Source organism: Acipenser ruthenus, chromosome 32 (assembly GCF_902713425.1).
Source record: "Acipenser ruthenus chromosome 32, fAciRut3.2 maternal haplotype, whole genome shotgun sequence".
NCBI lineage: Eukaryota > Metazoa > Chordata > Actinopteri > Acipenseriformes > Acipenseridae > Acipenser > Acipenser ruthenus.
The window spans coordinates 9847374-9868341 of NC_081220.1; the positions used below are offsets into that span (position 1 = coordinate 9847374).

The window sequence follows — 20968 nt, forward strand, 5'->3', positions numbered from 1 at the left end:
GTAAGGGGAACAGGTGTAGCGGTGATGCGATGCAGGAGTGACAGGCAGACAACGGTAATTTTGTGAATAAGTGTTTATTGTGCTGTTTCCAGGTCTGGCGACCGTCAAATAATAAATCCCCGGCAGTACACAACAATGTGTAAAGCACGGGGAGCGTGAATAATCCCACACAGTCCTGAACAGAAAAACAAAGGCACGGTCATCAGTCCTGGGTGAATTCAAACGTGCAGGTGCTCTGTGCAGTGGTGCTCCGGATAGTGCTTTTGTGGCGACAGCTCCGGAGGTGTGCTTTAACTGTCTAATAGTGCGACAAAAAGACAGACAATTATAGACAGACAGAAATAACACACAACACGTAACACTTATTCCCTTTTTATATTTCTGAGAGCTCCTCTCTCAGTCCTTCTCTCCTCATGTTTAACCCAAATGAAGGAAAAGAACAGCGTTACCCTGGCCCCTATATGATATCTAGGTAAACGGTTGCAGCTGCCTTATTACTTGCAGCTGCCCCTTGTTTACCTGTCAAATCAATACGGTCTTACAACAGAGTCTTGCTTCCTTCCAGGCTGACCCACTTCCCGGTCCCGGAAACAAACTGTCAGGCCAGCCCTTCCAGATACTTCTCCTCCCGTTCTTTAACGCCCTCACAGGTCGGGAGGAAGATTTATCACCAGAACTCATTGTATTTCTGTCACAGTGTCTCAGTGTGTTTCTCTCTCGATATGTGTGTGTGTGTGTGTGTGTCCCAATGTGTGTCTCAGTGTGTTTCTCTCTCAATGTGTGTGTGTGTGTGTGTGTGTGTGTGTGTGTCAATGTGTGTCTCAGTGTGTTTCTCTCTCAATGTGTGTGTGTGTCTCGGTGTGTTTCTCTCTCAATATGTGTGTGTCTCAGTGTGTTTCTCTTGCAATGTGTGTGTGTTCCAGTGAGTGTATGTCTCTCAATGTGTGTGTGTCTCAGTGTGTGTCTCTCTCAATGTGTGTGTGTGTGTGTGTGCTCCATTGTGCATATGTGTGTTTCTCTCTCAATGTGTGTGTGTGAAAGCCTGAACACATTTCACTCCAGATTAGCACTCTCACACAGCAGCACATCAGCAGCACGGTGGAAATGACTTCATCAGGAACAAGAATCCGCTTTATTTATGGTGGATCTGTTGATCTACAAATCTGATTATAATATTTTATTATCTTTAACAATAATAGGGGACTCCCGAGTGGTGCATCCTGTAAAGGCACACCTTGGAGTGCAGAATGCACTGTTTTGAATCCGGGCCTATGCCATCGCCAGCTGTGGCCATGAGCTCCTAGTAGGTACCTAGGGGATTCCTAGAGGATTTCCAAGGGGCTCCCAGGGACAGTGCACAATTAGCAGAGTGCCACCCAGGCAGGGGGCTCAAGTCAGCTGGGTAATCACGGTCTCACCGCACACCAGTGACTCCTGTGGGTGGCCAGACGCCCGCCTGCCTGCCTGCCTGCCTGCCTGTGAGCCGGCTGTGTTACACTGGGCTTGCAGTGTGAAAGAAAGAAACAAAAAAACAAAGAAAGAAGAAAGTGGACAGCTTGACTTGACAGCTTGAGTGCGCTTGTCTGTCTCCAGCCTCTCCCAGCCGAGGAGGCTTCACTGCGGGGGTGGCGGGTGGGGGGGGGGGGGTGGGGGGGGAGGTGGGGAGGTGGGGTGGGGGGTTGTAGAATCAGTGAGACAGGGGCTGTCTTAAAAACAATTGGGCATTCCAAATTGGGGAGAAATCACGGGGTAAAAATAATTGACGATTCCAAAAAAAAAAGAAACTAAACTTTGATATGCTTTGATGTTAACATTTGAGGGGGTGACTGCTTGAAAAGGCATCTGTGACGGGGGACTGCCCCGTCTTTATGAACGTGGGTGGGACTGGCAGGGAGGGGGTTAAATTCCTCCGTGCCAGGAAAACATGTGAGAATGTGGCTGGAGCCCTAATTGAATAATCAGCAATTATTGATTAATTGGGCTCCAGCCACAGGGGATAAAAGCCAGGGGAGAGGCCCTGGCTAGGGGGAGTGTTCTAGAAGAAGAAACAAGACTGGTTTGTGTGTGCTGGTTTTCTGTGTGTTTGTTTTTGAATCCAGTGAAGGCAACGCCCAGCCTGGAAACCTTTATTTTTGTAAGTTTTGCTTTTTTTGTTTTGTGTTTATTTTATGTTTAAAACCTTTTTGTTTGGCCCTTGTGCTGGTTTATTTTGTATTTTTGTTTATTAAAAACTTTATTTTTGAACTTTAAAACTGTCTCTGAGTTTCAACCTCGGTCATTTCCTGTCACAGCATCCCTCAGACAAACGGTTATAAACTTCTATCTATCTTTCAGTCTCCAGAATTCCAGTGATTAATTTGTTGATTCATTCATTAGTTCATCCCTTTACACTCCCAAACGAGTCACTCGTTCTCGCTCTCCCTCTTGCTGTTCTTTCTCTCACTTCCTTTTCCTCCCTCCCTCTCCCACCCACTCTCTCATTAGTTTGTTTAATTTATTTATTTACACATTCATTCACAATTTGAGTGATTCACTATTGCCCTGCAAGCTGTTTGAAAACCAGAATGATTGGTTTACATCATAGACACGCAGAGACACAGGTGCACATTCTAAAACACGCACACAGTGACACATGCACAGAAAAATACGCACACTGACACACAGAGAGACATGAACACGCGTACACACAGGGAAACACACACACACACTCACTGAGACACGAACACACACACACACACACACACACACACACAGAGGGTATACAACTTAATAATTAGCTTGTCAGCTCGTAACCTGCTGATGAAGCCCTATGGCATAAACTTCAGTTAAAAAAGACTATGCCAGTTTCAATAAGACTCCCTATTGCACAGCAGTTTTAATGAGACTCCCTATTTCACAGCAGTTTCAATGAGACTCCCTATTGCACAGCAGTTTCAATGAGACTCCACATTGCACAGCAGTTTCAATGAGACTCCTATGGCACAGCAGATTATATGAGACTCCTATGGCACAGCAGTTTCAATGAGACTCCCTCCTATGGCAAAACTTCAGTAAAAAAAGACTCTGCCAGTTTCAATGAGACTCCTATGGCACAGCATACATTCTACTGTTTAGCAGACTCTGATATTTTATTTCTTAGCAGACACCCGTATCCAGGGTGACTTACAATTGTGATATTATTATTTACATACAATTACCCATTTATACAGTTGGGTTTTTTAATGGAGCAATCTACGTAAAGTACCTGCTTGCTCAAGGGTACAGCAGCAGTGTGTGTGTCCCCACCTGGGACTGAACCCACACAAGAGCCTCCGGTCAAGAGTACAGAGCCCCCCTGACCACTACTCCACACTGCTGCTCCAGATATTGATTGAGACATCTGAAATATCTTTATAATACACAGCAGCAGATACTGATATTGATTGAGCATGTCTGAAATCTCTTTATAATACACAGCAGCAGATACTGATATGGATTGAGCATGTCTGAAATCACTTTATAATACACAGCAGCAGACCCTGATATTGATTGAGCATGTCTGAAATATCTTTATAATACACAGCAGCAGACCCTGATATTGATTGAGCATGTCTGAAATATCTTTATAATACACAGCAGCAGATACTGATATTGTTTGAGCATGTCTGAAATCTCTTTATAATACACAGCAGCAGACCCTGATATTGATTGAGCATGTCTGAAATCACTTTATAATACACAGCAGCAGACCCTGATATTGATTGAGCATGTCTGAAATATCTTTATAATACACAGCAGCGGACCCTGATATTGATTGAGCATTTCTGAAATCTCTTTATAATACACAGCAGCAGACCCTGATATTGATTGAGCATGTCTGAAATCTCTTTATAATACACAGCAGCAGACCCTGATATTCATTGAGCATGTCTGAAATTTCTTTATAATACACAGCAGCAGACCCTGATATGGATTGAGCATGTCTGACATTTCTATCAAACGGAAAAACGACTAAAAATAAGGAATACTAAAAGACCATGTTCGCAAACTCAAAACAAGCGATACAAAGAAATACATACATAGACCAAACCCGTATATTTAATAATATAATATAGATTTTGTTGAATATATATGTGAATGATCAAATATATAACATTTCAAAGTACATAAATGAATATTTGAAAAGAGATAAAAAAAATAAACAAACAAAGTCTATCTGCTCATTTATGTTATAAGTTGCTCCTCACTGCGTGTTAAACTTAACAAAGACTTAAAATAATGACAATAAATAAATAAATAAAACACATCATTGTCAATGTAAATCCATACTGCTATTAGATTCAGTATTTATTTTTTTACTTAACTTTGACATTTCGAGTACGGGAACCGCTTCGTAAATTCGACCGAGTCCCCATTTCTACTCTGTGCCGGGTGAAATCGTGTGCGGCGCTGCTGCTGCTATCTCTCCGCTGGAGTCTGGTGCTCTCTTTCGGCTCGACTGCGCCTATTATAGAGGGCAACTGCCTACGAAGCACTTGGGGGCTGCGACTGGAAACCCACACGGGCCAAGCCGGGGCATTGTGCGCTAAAGGCGGGGGACAAAACCCGGCACTGTGCCCGCTGACGGAGCTCAGAAGCGAGGGAGGGAGTGGGGAGGAGACTCCGAGGAGGTCTATAAAAAGTTCAATTTCTCTGCTAAATATCAAAAGAAAAGAGGAAGGGATGAATGAAGAAAGGATGAAAAGAAGACGTCTGCATCAATTTTTTAATGCTATTCCAAATTAATACGGATCTTATTTTTTTACTTTGAAGGTTATGCGCTCTAAGACACGGCTCACACCGCCGTTCACTCGCAGACTGACAGGCGCTCCGATACGGCAGGAAAGTTACAGGGGAGCCGCTGCAGGATTGAGGCTCTCTTTAGGACCATGGGTTAACAACTCCTGCACTAGATGGATGGACAGACAGACAGCTAGCAAGTACTTTACCTCCTAGATTGTTCCAGTAAAAACCCAACTGTATTAAAGGGTGGCAGAATTTGTATACATTTGTGATTCTTGAAATGTGTATTATTATTATTATTTTATGTAGGCTGTGTGTGACAACTGTAAAATAAATAATAGGCTACTAATGTAAAAATAATGTGATATCGTCATCTCAACACTTAATGTGTCATGAGTATATCTTGTTATTTTCCTTGTATAACACTGTACAACTGCTGCCTCTGTGTGTGTGTGTGTGTGTGTGTGTGTGTGTGTGTGTGTTTTGTACTGGTAATAGACAGGACTGTTTCTAGCCTTTTGGGGGCCCTAAGCAGGATTTGGTTTGAACCCCCCCCCCCCCCCCCCCAATTAGCCCACTCCACTTGGCACGACATCAAAGCAACATAGGCTTAAGACTACTGTCTTTCTTGAAACGTTTGTAAGAGCACACATATGTACGAGCAAACATACAATGTACAAATAAACATTTAGATTTTTACTGAGGCAAAAAAAAAAAGTTGAACAAACCTCTTGCAGATCCTGTTCATGTTACAAAGGTAAAAGTTATCATCTTACAAAGCCTGAATACTGTTCATGTAAACTGCAAAGCAATATTAAGTCTCTTGGATGGTGATGTTAATGTTAAAATTTGATGACCCATATTATTTCAAAGATTAAAACGAATTGTCTCCCAGCAAAACCACAGCAACCTACAATGACCATATTCACACTGTCAGAAATATGTGATTTTAAAAGGACAAGAATATAACATCACTATTAATAAGTAGATGGGTTCATACCTTTATTGACATGCATTTTGTTCACTGCTACTTAAGTTGCCTTACACTGCTGGGACTGGTAAGACTGGTGCTGATACTGCTGGGACTGGTGCTGACACTGGGACTGGTGCTGACACTGTGACTCGTGCTTTGAACGAGTTTAGCACACAGTTTCTCTCTCAATTCTAATATTCTTTTGTCTGTATAAATCGATGATAGGAAGTAGTACAGTACTTCAGGCGGGGGAAACCGGTCGCAGAGGTCCCGGTGCTGCCTGGCGCACAGGCCGGGTTGCTATACATGCAAATACACAGCCACTATGCTGTAATAAAACGCTATGCTATGGCAGGTAGGGGGATACTTGGACGAGCTGACTGTCCAGTTAAAGTGACAAGAAAAAAACAAACAAACATACAGCTAGCTATCCCGGTTTAGCTACACATTTAATGTCACCATAAAAACAGGTAATTGTATTTTTGCTCTGCTGGCATCAAAACATTCTACATGAAAAAAGGCTTTATCAAAACGTATTGCAGCTAAACATCACATTGCGCAGGGGAAAAACAACAATATAATTGACAAATTCACTTGACATTGATTGATGGCTTCTTACAATACCTTTCTCATGTTGTTTTTCTTCCTCTGTTTTTTTTTCTTTTTACGCTTCTTCGCGCCAGATTGGTACATTCTTGATCTTTTTTCAGTCATAATTTGTTCGCAATCCTCAAAGAAGCCACCGGAGGCAGATATCACCGTGTAACAATTTTTTTTTTTTTTTGGTTCCTGGGTAGTAAGTGTTATTTCCTAATTGCTTATGCCTCAAAAGTATAGAAAATGGCTATTATTCCCCACAAACTTTGCTTTTGTGACCAGGACAGTGATATTTTGAAATGTACCTATTTTCCAGAACATTCCAGATAGATTCAGTGCTGAGTAAACTTGGAGTAACTTCTAGAACTTTCTAGAACTTTCCAGTAATATAAATAGTAGTAGCTCTCTGCTTTCCTGTCCAACCACTCTCTGCTTGACCCTCTCCAATCTGGCTTCCGCTCTGCTCACTCTACTGAAACCGCCCTCCTGTCTGTCACCAACTCACTTAAATGTGCCCGAGCTGCCTCTCTCTCCTCTGTCCTAATTCTCCTCGACCTCTCTGCTGCTTTTGACACTGTTGATCACTCTATTCTACTATCATCTCTTGCTGACCTGGGGATCTCTGGCACTGCTCTGGCCTGGTTCTCCTCCTACCTCTCCAACCGCACTTACCAGGTAACCTGACGTGGAGCAACCTCCACACCTCACCCTCTCTTAACTGGAGTCCCCCAAGGGTCAGTCTTGGGTCCTCTCCTGTTCTCTCTCTACACCCGCTCCCTGGGCCCCCTCATCGCATCCTATGGTTTCTCATACCATTTATATGCTGATGATGCTCAGATTTTCCTCTCCTTCCCCACCTCTGACTCCACCATCTCCTCCCGTATCTCTACCTGTCTGTCTGCTATTTCCTGCTGGATGCACTCGCATCACCTCAAACTCAACCTCTCTAAATCTGACCTCCTTTTCTTTCCCTCCTCCTCCCCCTCCTCTGATCTCTCCATCTCTGTTCCTCTGGAATCTACCACACTCTCTCCCTCTTCCTCAGCTAAGAACCTTGGAGTCACCCTGGACCCCTTCCTCTCTTATTCCCAGCACATCTCCACTCTGGCACGTACTTGCCGATTCTTCCTGAGCAACATCCGAAGAATCCGACCCTTCCTCACCAACTATGCTACCCAGCTCCTGGTCCAGGCCCTGGTACTCTCCCGCCTAGACTACTGCAACTCCCTCCTGGCTGGCCTCCCTGCGTCCGCCACCCGTCCGCTCCAGCTCATCCAGAACTCTGCTGCCCGCCTAGTGTTCTCTCTGCCTCGCTTCGCCCACGCTACTCCACTACTCCGCTCGCTCCACTGGCTCCCGATCACCGCTCGCATCCAGTTCAAGACTCTTGTACTAGCTTACAGATGCCTTGACCAGTCTGCACCCAGCTACCTCCAGACCCTCATCTCTCCCTACACCCCCACTCGACCTCTCCGCTCCGCCTGCACTAGAAGACTAGCTCTACCACCGCTACGCTCCCCTGCCTCCAAAGCCCGCTCCTTCTCCACCCTTGCTCCGCAGTGGTGGAATGACCTTCCTACAGATGTCAGGACTGCCCAGTCCCTGACCACATTCCGGCGCCTCCTTAAGACTCACCTCTTCAAAGAGCACCTGTAGAACTCCTCTGTTTGTATCCTGGGACACTATCACCCTTCATGTAAATGTGCTTTATTTTGCTCTTATCTGCCCCTATTTTACTGCATTTAATCCTGTACTTCAGAATACTGTAATCTGCCAAGTTTTTAACCTGTAGTACTTTGTATTTAATCACATCCTGATGTAACTATCACTATTTAATCATATCCTGATGTAACTATCACTATTACCTGCTGTATTATTGAATTGTGGTTTGTCAAACTTGTACTTTACTTGAACAAAAGTTATTGTATTTCTTGCTCTTATTGTATTACTTGTATTGTAACGCTTGAAATGTTTTTGCTTACGATTGTAAGTCGCCCTGGATAAGGGCGTCTGCTAAGAAATAAATAATAATAATAATAATAAATACAGGGGCCTTAAGCCCACCAGTTCAGTTTAGTTCCAGCTGCCTAAGTGGATACATATCTGCATATTTCTGAGATGGCATCAAGAGGCTGCAAGCATCCGTCAGACGCATTTTGCTATGTCTGCGGCCAATTTATCAAGACAAGAGCGAACAAGTACTCCGTGGAATCATCTGCTAAGATGTGTGAGGCCTACAAGGCATATTTCGGCATGCCTGTCGGGGATCAAGACAAACTCTGGGCACCTCATTACACCTGCGAGCACTCCAAAAAAACTCTGGAAGGTAAGATGGACAATTGTTGCTCGGAATTTTATGTTATAAAATTTGTTAAAATTTTTAAAATTGTAAAAGTTTTTAATTTTAAAATGTTTTACATTTTTCAATGTTATTGAATAAATATATCATATATGAAAAATGTTGCGAGAATCTCTTACACATTAGTCATGGGTGAAATAAATGTATTTTTGTAGGATGGTACAGAGGGGAAAAGAGAGCCATGAAGTTCGCTATCCCAAGAATTTGGCGGGAACCCACTGACCACTCAAGCAACTGCTACTTCTGCATGGTGGACCCTTCCAAATGTCGGACTGGCAAGAATGCACCTGCTATCACGTATCCGGACCTTCCTTCATCCATCGCCCCGGTGACACACTGCCATGAGCTCCCCGTACCCACTCCTCCGGAGAGAGAGCAGCCGTCTTTAGAAGTAAAGAGAAGGGTCTCAGGTACCTTCAAGACTTCTTCCCTAAGCTGTCTGAGGCAAAGGTCAAAGCCGGTGTCTTCGTCGGACCACAGATAAAGAAGATCCTGGAGTGCAATTATATCCTGGAGGCGAGCGCTTCCACCAGGATATAATGGACTTTGAACGCCGCTACCAAGGACAGTATAACGAGAATATGATGGGAGACTACATCTGGGGGCTGATTCGTGAAAGTGATTTACAGTATAATCGTAAATCTCGAAAAACTACTCGCTTCTAAATATTTTGTAGTCATTTTTGTATTACTTTAGTATAAATACATGTTAATTTGGATTCATATGTTGTTTTTTTCTGACTTATGTGAACCAAAAGACACAAATTCGTCCGTTTTCTCATTGGAAAAAGGTAAATTTCAAAATATCACTGTCCTGGTCACAAAAGCAAAGTTTGTGGGGAATAGTAGCCATTTTCTATACTTTTGAGGCATAAGCAATTAGGAAATAACACCTACTACCCAGGAACAAAAATTGTGTTACATAGTGATATCAAGACGACGGAACAAGCCTGCTTGCTGCTACAAAAGCGGCACTATACTGAACTTTACCGATGCGTTAGGAATAGACACCATTCATTTATTCATGCTTTTACATATCAACTAATTGCATTCCGCATTTACAGAACATACATGATTATCGTGAAGATTTGATAAAATCAAACAATCAAAAAATTCCACTGACTCACACTGCTTTCACTTTTTACCATTTACTTCTTAGCCCTTAGCTTGCGTCTCAATGCGTGATGATGTTGGTTTTGTTGACTCAGTTGCCATGGGAACGTTTAAAACTCCGCGACAAACTTTACTCAAATGCACAGCTGTACAGAACACACCCCCTCAGACATGTGCTGTCTATTCACGGGAACAGACTACTGAACCAGTTAGTTCAGATGAGCGCTGGATACACAATAAACAATCTGACAATTTCACAAATAAAACCGTTTGTGTTCAAACCTATGAGAGGTGGAATGTAACAAAAATGTGAACTGCAAAAGCCGGAGCGTCAAACATCAACGACAAAGTTCAACATTTGAATTGAAATAACAGCTGTCAAATAGACAAAGCTCAAGACTCGAAGATAATATGCCAAATTGAAAATGCTCAACACACCAAGTGAATTAATTATACATAAAAGAATGAATGTAATTAAGCTCAATAATTGAAATGGGAACTTCAAATCTTAAATAAATTGATTACAATTCAAATTTCCAACACGTCATCCGATTTGTGTTTAGTCTGTTCTAAATCAATACTGCGCGTTGTATTTCAGGTTAAGCGCTGTGCTTTCCATTTGCCTCTTGGTCATTCTATTCCCCGGGACTGCCCCTGTCATGGTAAATCTGACATGCAAAAGAGATGCTTTGCACTGTTTCTTAAATCAAGTGGCCTCAAATAAATTGTCTCCTTTAATGTCTGCTTAGCCTACCTATCAGTCTGGTGAAATTGTAAAAATGGGTAATTGACTTGTGGATGTTAACATCAGAACTCGAGCTGTCATTCTCGTCCCCTCAAACTGGCGCAGGCAACACACCTGCCTGGATTCCTGCACGATATAAATGTGTTTCTTCATTTGCGCGGCCTGCTTTTTATTATTCATTGGGGTTTGTTTACTACATGCCTCCATAGCTGAGCCTTTAATCAGACAGTCCTTGTCGGTGACAGTCCAGTTTGTTCCGCACGTACTTCTGCCAAACTTTAATTCAAAGTACAATCTTCTAAATGGGTTATTATTATTATTATTATTATTATTATTATTATTATTATTATTATTATTATTATTATTATTATTTATTTTAATTAACATACTGATTGAAAATTAGAGGACTAATATGAAAGAGGTGCGCGCATCAATTGCAGCTAATTAGCTCCCATTAGCACCTGAACCTCTTTATAAACCCATTGCGCACTAAGGAACACAAAACTCAGCTACTGGCGGGTTTGTTTTTATTATTGTGTCTTTCTAACGGTGAAAGAAGTTCACGGTCGGGGCTGCCTTGGATTTAATGATGCCGTGTTGTCTTAGATTTGGGTAATTGTTGATCTTTCCTCTACTTTAGAAACGTTCATTTTATTGTGTGTGTCTCACTTGCGTGGTTTTTTTTTCCAATGCAGAATAACATTGCTGTTAGCAGTGTTAGTCACTGAAGTTTGGACGCAGAACCCCCCTCTAGGTACGTTAACGGTCGCTTCAGCACATCTGTTCTTTTAGCTTGCTGTTTATTTGCCGGTTGTGTGTTTTCATGTATCGTTGTCTTCTGCAGGCTCGGTGAGGACAGAATGTCAAGGGAGTGTTATGATGATGATGTTGGATAAGTCTTTTGTTGGAAAGTATTTTCGTATCAATGTGATTGGTGAGTGATCAATTTTCTTGAATGGAAAGCTTTTGATGTTTAAAGCCTGTTGAGTCGTAATGTAATAACCTGAATTAAGAACAGAGTACTCCTGCGCTGTAAGGCTTCGTTTTTTTCAAATGCAGTGTATGAAACTCTTGCGTTAACTTTAAAAGCATGTTGCTGATCACCCTAAATAGACCTGTGCTGCTACAACCTTAGTCAGATTTGTTGACTGCAAGTGCGCCGAAATATAAATTATTTACTCTAAACATACTGTTCCGAATGGGTGTACAATTCTATTAATATAACTCGTTTTTACAAAATTGCTTATGGAACGTGGCGGTGGGGGTGTTCACTTTGTTATATCTCTACCTTGCTTGATCACGTGTACAGTTTCTTAAAAGGCCAACTTAATTTATTTTCCATAGACAATAAGGGGGCGCTTGTGTCCCTCTCTCCAAGACTGGCCGCACAGTGTGGATATAGCTTAACCGTTGACTTCTTGGGAAATGCCAAGTTCCTTGCTTCTGTGGTGAGCTGCTTTGCTCAGAACACAGTGAGTTTTAATTATATTTCTTTTTAAACGTGTTTCTAATGGTGACATGCTGGGACTAACTTTAGCCTTTGTTTCCAGAATGATGAGACCTACAAGCTGACAGTACAAATCAGTGTCTTCTCAAACAGTGCTATGACTTCAGCTTCCTCCTATGTTCAGAGCATGACATGCCGCTATTCTCCATGGGCAGAGAGGGAGATTCTGTGTGAAAGAAACTACATGGAGGTAAGGGCTATCAGGATGTGATAATGCTGTTCAGTATAACTTGTTGGGTTGTGTGGGTATTTTAATTGTCATTACAGAAGTGCTTCACTCATGACTAATGTGAATTCTCTTTAGGTTTCTGTGAGAAGAGGGGTGCCACTTATTGAGCCAAACTTTGTTTAAGATGATCCTGATTGGTCCCTTGCATACCCTGAGGTAGAATCATGTGACTTTGCATTTGCTTCATTCACATCCCCTTGGTCTTGCCTAATTGAGGTCTACTCTACTGTCTCATCTAGTTGAAGCAAAATCTAACGGCCCCCTTAACTTTAACCTGTCTCCCAAGAGGGTGGTCATATTGGAATTGTGTAACATTTAAGGCATTGGCTTTGTATACGTATTCTGTGATTTGTTGTGGTAAAACATGATTGTGGTGAAGTTAACACTTTCTTGTCAGTGTGTAAGCTTTGTATTTCAACCACTTAGGTAGTGGCTTCATATGTGCAGGGTTATAAACCCTTCATGATAAATGTGTCCTGATATACCTTTTTGAAGTCTGCTGTATAGGAGCAATTTCAAGTATTATCCTAAAATTTTTGGTACACTGATATTAAGGTCCAGTACAAATGAGTGGCTACAAACTCTGCCTGTATCCGATCCAGACCACATGCTTTCACGTAGGCTCTTTCGTATGCAGTTGTATTTGAGGATTCTCTGTTCCATTAGAGACGTTTGATCATATAACGGTTTCAGTGATACATTTCACCCTTCAGTTTTAGTTCATGTTTTATTAAACAAACCATCTGCTGTGACAAATCCTTTAGACTGGGGATGCTTTGTGTTCAAACTCCCTATTCTAATGGGGTTTTCTCTTTGCTAGGCAACTGCTGCTGACAACAGCATCTGGAAAGTTGTGTTCCATCTCCCAGCAAATAGAAAGACAACCATGACTGTTGCTCAGGCCATGACAAATGGCTATGGCATAAACACTACACCAACTCGAATTCTGGTTAGAGCTGCATACAACTCCACAGAAAGCCAGCCTCAGGTGGTAAGTAGTCTGGGCTTCATTGTTGTCTAGTACAGTATATCCAGACAATGAAGGTAGATTTAGTCTTTTATTTTAGTAAAAGTTCCCCCTCCTCTCCAACAGATCCAAACTGTACCAATGGCTGTGCTAAGATCAACCACCTTTTATAAGCAAAGATGGATGGTCATGATGGTGGACACTGCAGTTACATGTCCTACTGGTGAGTAAGATTATAGAGGGCAATGGTGCTCAAGAACTGTTCTAGGTTTAAGTGTGAGTTTTCTATACCAAGTCTATGGTGTTCCTTTTTGTCAGATTGAACAGCCTTCACAGAACAGATGATTACATGGAATGTTCCCCGTGTTCTACCTCCCCTTGTTCCAACACCACAAATTACTACCCTTGATGTTCAAATGGGAGTTGATGGCCGCAAGCTTGACCCTGCAACGATTCATAGTAGAGATTATAAACTGGATGTCGGTCCCCAGCTAATCACTGTAAAAATTCCTGTGGGAGCTGATGGTGGATATTACAAGGTATGTAGAAGTTCAACATCTTCTAAATCCTTCTCATGTTAAAGCTTTCCTCCTAAGATGCTTCTGTGCTTTCAGAGCCATGTATTGGACAACACCTATGTGATCTCTTACTCTATTGAACCAATGCTGGAGCATACCTGGCAAGATGGGCCTGAGAAGACCAAGTACACAGTACTTCATCCAATAACCACTCCTTTCATGCCTCGGCCACCAGTTGTCACAAACAGTATGTAGAACTTGTCCACATGCAGTAAATCAAAGGGATTTGTTGCAGTGCTCCACTTCATAGCCTTCATTTTAACTGCATGCTTTAATTTCAGACACTGTTCCTAAAGCCAGAGTGTTCAATGTGACCCTGGGGACATTCCTGCCTGATGTGGAGCTGGTCAAAATTATAGTTGGACCAGAGACGTTAACTGTGCCAGAAGCCAACCTAAAAGGTTATAATGTCCAGGAGCATGTCTTTCCCAATGGATCCAAGACCTACACTCTCCAGGTGCCATTTGAGGACCCCAATGTGAAGCAAAAGGTAATATCCCACATGTTCAGCCATCCTATTGCTATTTTGAAAACACTTGCTTGCTGTCTGACTTTGGGTGTAATCCTACAAACCCATGTTTCTTTCAGGTAACTCCTCCAGACACCAGAACCTACATTCTGCCCCTGACCTACTTGCTGAATATAGTGCCAGAGAATACACCCTTTACTCATCCTGCTGTAGTTGAAGCCATTCTCAAAGACATCAGTAAGTGCCTGACTGTTTGTGGTCTACTACTACTTTTTTCTGACAATCCAGTCCATTGCCCTGACAACTGCTTTTCCTCTTGCAGTTCTACCTACAGTAACTGGCTACTGTGATGGTGCTGCATTCTATACCATGGTAACATATGGCAACATGGGTCGCAACTGGGTTCCTTTTGTGGGCTCAAGAGAACTTGGTGGAAGTCTGCTTGCCCTGTACAAGTATAATGCCAATGCTACCAATTTCTGGATGACTGTGCCATACAATTCAGTTGATGCCACATATGAAGTAAGTGATGGAACTTTAATGTGTTTTTAGTTGTCTTGGGTTCAACACATTACTGACCTGATGTATTGTCTCTGTAGGTGATCAGTTCTTCGGGCATCAGAAGCAGGCTTGACTTGACCTTGAAGGATGTTGGCACCATGGTTGTGGTGGCTGACTTTTCTCTGTCCTGCAGTTTCCCTACAAAGATGATTGGTAACTCTCCTGCAGACCAAGCATTCTTTAGAATAACTGATTTTGAGATTGGCCAAAGGTTGCATGGAGTGGTATTGAAGCTATAATCTGTTTCCTTAACCTGGATCCAAATGCTGTGTTTCAGATTGCTTCACCAATGGAACTATGGCAGCTCTCGCTGTGAAAGTGGAATCTGTCCCCAGCTTGTCTCCAAGTCAACTAACTCTAAGGGATCAGAGTTGCCGGCCTCTTCAGTCTGATGCTATCAATGCGGTTTTCTACTTCAATGTCAACTCCTGTGGAACAACTAGACGGGTTATTGATATTGACACATTTTTAAAACCATGTTTTGAGGAGGTTCAACATATTGACAAGTTGACCAACACCCCTGGATCACTCTGGGGAGCCATGGTGACCAGTGTTTCTATCAGCTGAATTACTTGCATGAATTGTGTACGTCCTGAAGGATGTCACCTTTTGTATTGAACTGCTTGTCCAGTTGACAAAGGTGCTGCGACACATGACTCTTGGTTATGGCATTGCATGTGCTGCCTATAGACCTTTTTGGGTCAATGGCAGTGAACTGGAAGGAGCGTACTAACTGGGGAAGATCCCGTGGCTAGTACATAGGATGGGACTAAACTAGTACACGAGTTGATACCAATTGCAGCTCAAGAGTCGCCAGCTGTGTATTCAAATGTGTATTTGCAACAAATCCAAAATTTACTTCTTTTGCCCTCCTAGAGGTTACTAAAACAATACCAAATTAGTCTAGCAGTTTCTGTAGACAGACTTGTGGTATCATACTAACTGTAACAAACATGAGGTCCCAAAAGTGTTCAATTATGAAATTGCAATATTCGTAACCAACGCTTTTTATTTTTAAATTGTGAAATTGGTACAAAATTAGTACACAGCTGGGGATGATCCTGAGTACCATATTAGCTAGTCTGCAACTTGGTATGCAGCTCCATACTAAATCTACAAGTTCATTGCAACCTGAGCCTTTTGTGATTCTCTTCCAGTTTGACAACAACCTCCTGACTTATGAGAATGAAGTGTTGTTCACATCTTACCGGTAAGGATTGCAATCAAATTGAGTATCCTTGTGGTTGAGCCTGAAACTCTCCTAACCCCATCTCCTCTTTCCAGGTTGAGAGTTGCCTGTCACTACCTGGTCAATGACACCAAGGTAGTACAGTTCTTGTACCAGAATAATCCTGCACCTGTAGCCCAGCCTGGCTTGGGGGACCTTGCAGTCATCATGCGGCTTGCATTGGGTAGGACTTGGCAATTGAAGTAATATAGATGCTCTAGTAGTGTGTTTCCACCTATAGATCCCTTGCATCTCTGCAGATTCAACCTACAATGACTTCTATGGAGCTCAGGATTACCCTGTTGTGAAGTACTTGCGAAGACCCTTGTATTTTGAGGTAGAGCTCCTGTACAGCAGGGATCCACAGGCTGAATTGTTTTTGGAGAACTGCTGGGCAACCTATTCTGTTGACAGGAATAGCTCTCCAAAGTGGGATGTCGTTGTGGACAGGTAAGATGCTGGAATATGATATTGCTGTTACAAAACCTTGGAATTGGAGTTGTGGCTGATGTGCTCCTGACCTACTTTCTCTTTCTAGCTGTGAGAACTCCTGCAGATGAGTACTTGACCATCTTTCACCCAGTGTCCAGCAATGCAAGAGTGCTGTTCCCTTCCCATCTGAAGAGGTTTGAAGTGAAAATGTTTTCCTTCACAAGCGGCCGGGATGCACTGAAAGGACAGGTAAAGTGGACTGTTGGGATGGGGATCTTGTACCACAATGCATGGTTTGGATTGCTTTGCAAGCAACGAATAGTTGCTGTTCTCAAATCTTTAGTGAGTTGGAATGAAAACATGTAACTGCACTTTTGCAAGAAACACTTATGATGCAATATATTTGTTTTTCAATTCAGTAATCCTCATTGGATGATGGTACTGCCTGATCTATTGATGCTTGTTTTACTTGACAAGGTGTGCTGTCTTTCAGATTTACTTCCACTGCAGTGTTGTGATATGCGATTCAAACCGGCCATCAGACAGCCTCTGTAGCAGACGGTGCATTCCAGGGAAACAGAGGCTTGGTAAGAGCTCTGTCTAAGAAGGGGGGGACATTTAGCATGCATTTTTGTCCATTTGTTTTGATGGACTCCTCCTAATTCCTCCTGTAGGTCGCAGTGCTGAAGGGATGGATGGTGGTGCAGTAAAGGTGTTTGTGTCTTCTGGCCCAATTGAGCTGAAGAGAGATGGATCCCTTCACTTTATGCCTAGAAGCGGTAATATGCATGATGTGAACACAATTGCAGTTCAAGTTAAATCTATAAATATCTCTCTTTATATTCCTCTAACTATTTCTTTCTTCTCTTGCAGCCCAATTCAATGTGTGGTCCCTTCTGGGAGCTGCAATGGGTGTGTTCAGTAGTTATCTTCATAGCTGGAGTTGTATCTTTCTGGAAACTGCCAAAAAGTGTGTGTTGATAAATAAAAATCTTGCTTGTAAAAGCTTATTTTTTTGTGCTTGACTAATTCTACACTTGATATGTCAGAATGGCCATGTCAATGGGATTTCCTCCTCCTTGCTGTATCAAATGCTTTGATTTTCCCTGATCAGGCCATTCTCCAATATGGTGTGTTAGCGACGGGTCCTTGAGTAATTCACTGTTTGTACCTGGGAGCAAAGACTTTCCTCCTCCATTGAGCTGTAACCCTATTTTTATATTGAACAGTAACAGGGCAATTACTATACCTTCAGTTATTTAGCATGATAAAATTTAAGGAAGAAACCCCCCTTCATTTGTCCCTTTTATTAAATATGTATTGGGTAACAATTTTCATATAAATTCTATTTCAGTATACAATTTATATATTGTCATGAACCAGGCTTCAACAAGAAACAAACTAGAGCCCTGCTTCACTGATTTAAGAATATATGTTTAACTGTTAATTATTTTGAAGCCTCGTGTGTAGAAATAGTAAGGGGGGAGGGTTCATTTGAAAACAAAAGCTGGTGTAAAGTTAAAAGCTGTCCACCAAAGCCAGGCTTGTCCACTTTCCCTTATGTTGGGCCCTTCTCCCTGACCAGATTCTCTTGTCTCTTTAAATTTACATTGTGGTGGCTTCATAAATGATTTTCCCACTTGTTAGTTTTTGTAGGCTAGGTATCCTCTACATTACGACTCATCATACAGTCACTGTGCTTCACATCACTTCCAGCTCTTAACTTCTAGAATAATTCCAGGTGTGTAAACTTCCCAATCTTCAGAATACAGTAAGCTTTTATTAACTTACATCCAATAATAAAACTAGTGGAAAATCCTTCCAATACAGCAATATGTTCCATACCAGGAACTCCTTTCAAAAGTACAAACTAATTGTCTTCAGTTGAACTGTATTTGCTGCTGCTCCTCCTCACTGTGTCATCTGTGTTCTTTATTGTTTACTTTCCACACTGAATTCTATAATTCATTAGCTATAAAGAAAACTACCACTTGAGGGTGCAGTGCATAGAAAAGGCGCACATACCAAACCATAATAATTACACATACCTAAATAAACTAAAATAAGAATACATTCCTGTGATGAGATAAAGCGATCCCGTGCTGTAAGCCATCCTCCCAGCCGCCAGCGGGCTGTGAGCCAGCCTAGAAGGCCCCAACAGAGATGGTGTGACGTGACAGCTCCACCTTTGGGGCGGAAGTCCCGAAAGGACGGTCACCATCTTTGTTGAGGGCAACAACACGGAATGTCCTGCAAAGTCCCAGAATTGGGAGGAGATTAAAATGGCAATTGCTGATTGGTGTTCCGCTGATCAGGGGGCGTTCCGCAGCACATAAAAGGGGCCGTGTTGTAGCAGTCGAGGGTGGTATCTGAAAGCACAAAGGAGTGTTGGAGAGGTACTGAGGGATAAAAACAAACAAATGCTCACTGTGACTTTTTTGACAGACATAAACAAACTAATTCAAAAGAGAGACAGCCAACCAGGAGGGTGGACACCAGAAAGGCAAGGACAGCCACCCAGAGTCTGGATAATTTTACTTTGTTGTTTGTTTGTTTTGTCTCTCCACATTTCAGTTAGTGTTTCTCTTTTGCTTGGACATTTTCTTTTGTTTGTTGTCCTGATTACCACTGTTTGCAGACACTAATAAATGAAAAGAAAACAACTTGTGTCACATCATACCATTGTCTGGACGTGATTATTTTTACACCTCCACCCAACTCAGCTATCTGTGACAATTCCTTTTTTTTAATAATCAAAATTCCAGTTCAGCTCCTACATACGTTTTTGCAAAAGCAATTATTTTTGCTAACATTTCAGGTTCTAAAATCACTATTTCCAGCAGTGCAGTTCCTTCCTCTGTGTATTGGTCATACTTTAGGGCCCATGGGAAGCCTGTGGCAGGCATGCATTCTGGTTACCATGTGACTCCTTGTTCATTGGGACAATTCAGGCTTTTCCAATTGCAATGCATTGTGGTACATTCTACACCTCTTGGTCACTGTTCACAGCAGGACTACACTTCCCACAATCTTTTGGCATGTGAGTTGAAGAGCCTAAACTATCCCAGTGTGTTCTAGTCTGCATGAAGTCATATGGTAACCCTGCCCGTGAAGGTCTGTTTCAGAGTCCTGCCCCATGCAGTCTCCCTTATTTTGAAAGCTCAGTGCTGACAGGTGTACATATTATAAAACACACACATGCAAAGAACAGAATTCTAGAAACAAACTTTATTATACAGTTCTGTGGGTGATCGTGTTCACAAAAACTAAGTATATTAAGTATTAATCCAAATACATGCAAAATATAAAACATTAATATATCTCTTACATTTTTGCTTAGTGTAGTTTGTATTACTCCCGTTAGATAAAAAAAAATCGAATACAGTTTCTAATGCAGCCTCCAGCGTTCAGCCACAAAACGGTAAAACTGCAAACAAACTACAATTCCAGAATCCCATACCAGTTTCTGTAGTCCCATGTGTGATGCCATAGGTCTGGCTGCCTCTGAGTTGTGATTACACAGGCATAATCTATTTATTAGATTCCTTCTTGCTTTGACATGCTACTTTCAATATGCAAGTTTAGGGTGAAATTATCAACACTCCTTATTTATATACCTTGTTTTAGCATCACAAAAAAGTGCTACTTAACAACATGTTGTTCTCTTCATGTTTGAGTGTGTGAGTTATTGGAACTGAATTCACTACACTGGAAACACCGTGTGTAGTACGGGGGGTGTAATGTGTTTATATTATAAAGAGGACGATGAGTTTGATGCGAGACTCGATCAGACACAGGCACATTCATATTATTAAAGCTGCTATCAGACTCTCCGGCGCCGTCACTCTGAGTGCTCTTTGAAACAGACTGGGTTTGTATTTATATTCATGTTGGGTTAATCAGAGATGACTATCGGCGGCCCGTCTGTAGTACTACCGGAGATTTTAATTGCACAGTTTGTACCGCTCTGTGCAGCGCCGTCCCGTTTGTAACACGGTACGTGAACTGCATTCTGCTAAACAAAACATCACAACAGCAGCAGCAGCTCCATCAACTGGACAAAACCCAGACATGCACGTTGAAACAATGATCCAGTTCAATATCTACAAAGACTAAACAAGAAGCTATTAGCGAAGCCCCGAAAAAGAAAATATTATACAAAACGGTTTAAAATCAAATGTTTTAGATATTCGGGTTGGATCCTCGGAAGCCAGCGGAACTCCAGCGTTTCTCTGACAACCAATGATAACCCCTCCCGTGATGATCGGCGCTGCCATGACAACCCATGACATCACCCGCACACGTTACAACACGTCGAGTCATTTTTTTGTAGCACAGTATTAACGTCTTATTGTTTTCACAAAATAACATCAATAACATTATCAGATCACCTGCTAGTGTGTACTAAACAAAACCTCAAATATCAGTGAATTGATACAGAGACAACCCG

General features: G+C 42.1%; 2 protein-coding genes and 2 long non-coding RNA genes across 4 annotated transcripts; all 4 read left to right on the plus strand.

Moving 5' to 3' along the window:
- The first annotated feature begins 11065 nt into the window (after nt 1-11065).
- On the plus strand, nt 11066-13471 carry LOC131703016 (uncharacterized). The gene is made up of 8 exons (XR_009309634.1): nt 11066-11159; nt 11243-11301; nt 11392-11481; nt 11892-12019; nt 12098-12244; nt 12359-12439; nt 13104-13274; nt 13377-13471. It is a non-coding gene; the product is annotated as an uncharacterized LOC131703016 (long non-coding RNA).
- Nucleotides 13472-13573: 102 nt separating this feature from the next.
- Nucleotides 13574-14598, plus strand: LOC131703122 (uncharacterized). Its single transcript, XM_059005987.1, has 5 exons — nt 13574-13789; nt 13865-14015; nt 14110-14318; nt 14417-14538; nt 14586-14598. Exons 1-5 carry the CDS (start codon nt 13592-13594, stop codon nt 14596-14598), a joined length of 693 nt encoding a protein of 230 aa, XP_058861970.1. The 5' UTR covers nt 13574-13591.
- A 1416-nt stretch (nt 14599-16014) lies between these two features.
- Nucleotides 16015-16530, plus strand: LOC131703021 (uncharacterized). Its single transcript, XR_009309639.1, has 3 exons — nt 16015-16068; nt 16143-16270; nt 16347-16530. It is a non-coding gene; the product is annotated as an uncharacterized LOC131703021 (long non-coding RNA).
- A 102-nt stretch (nt 16531-16632) lies between these two features.
- On the plus strand, nt 16633-18871 carry LOC131703123 (zona pellucida sperm-binding protein 2-like). Its single transcript, XM_059005988.1, has 5 exons — nt 16633-16767; nt 17012-17105; nt 17193-17297; nt 17392-17430; nt 18834-18871. Exons 1-5 carry the CDS (start codon nt 16726-16728, stop codon nt 18869-18871), a joined length of 318 nt encoding a protein of 105 aa, XP_058861971.1. The 5' UTR covers nt 16633-16725.
- Nucleotides 18872-20968: the final 2097 nt, after the last annotated feature.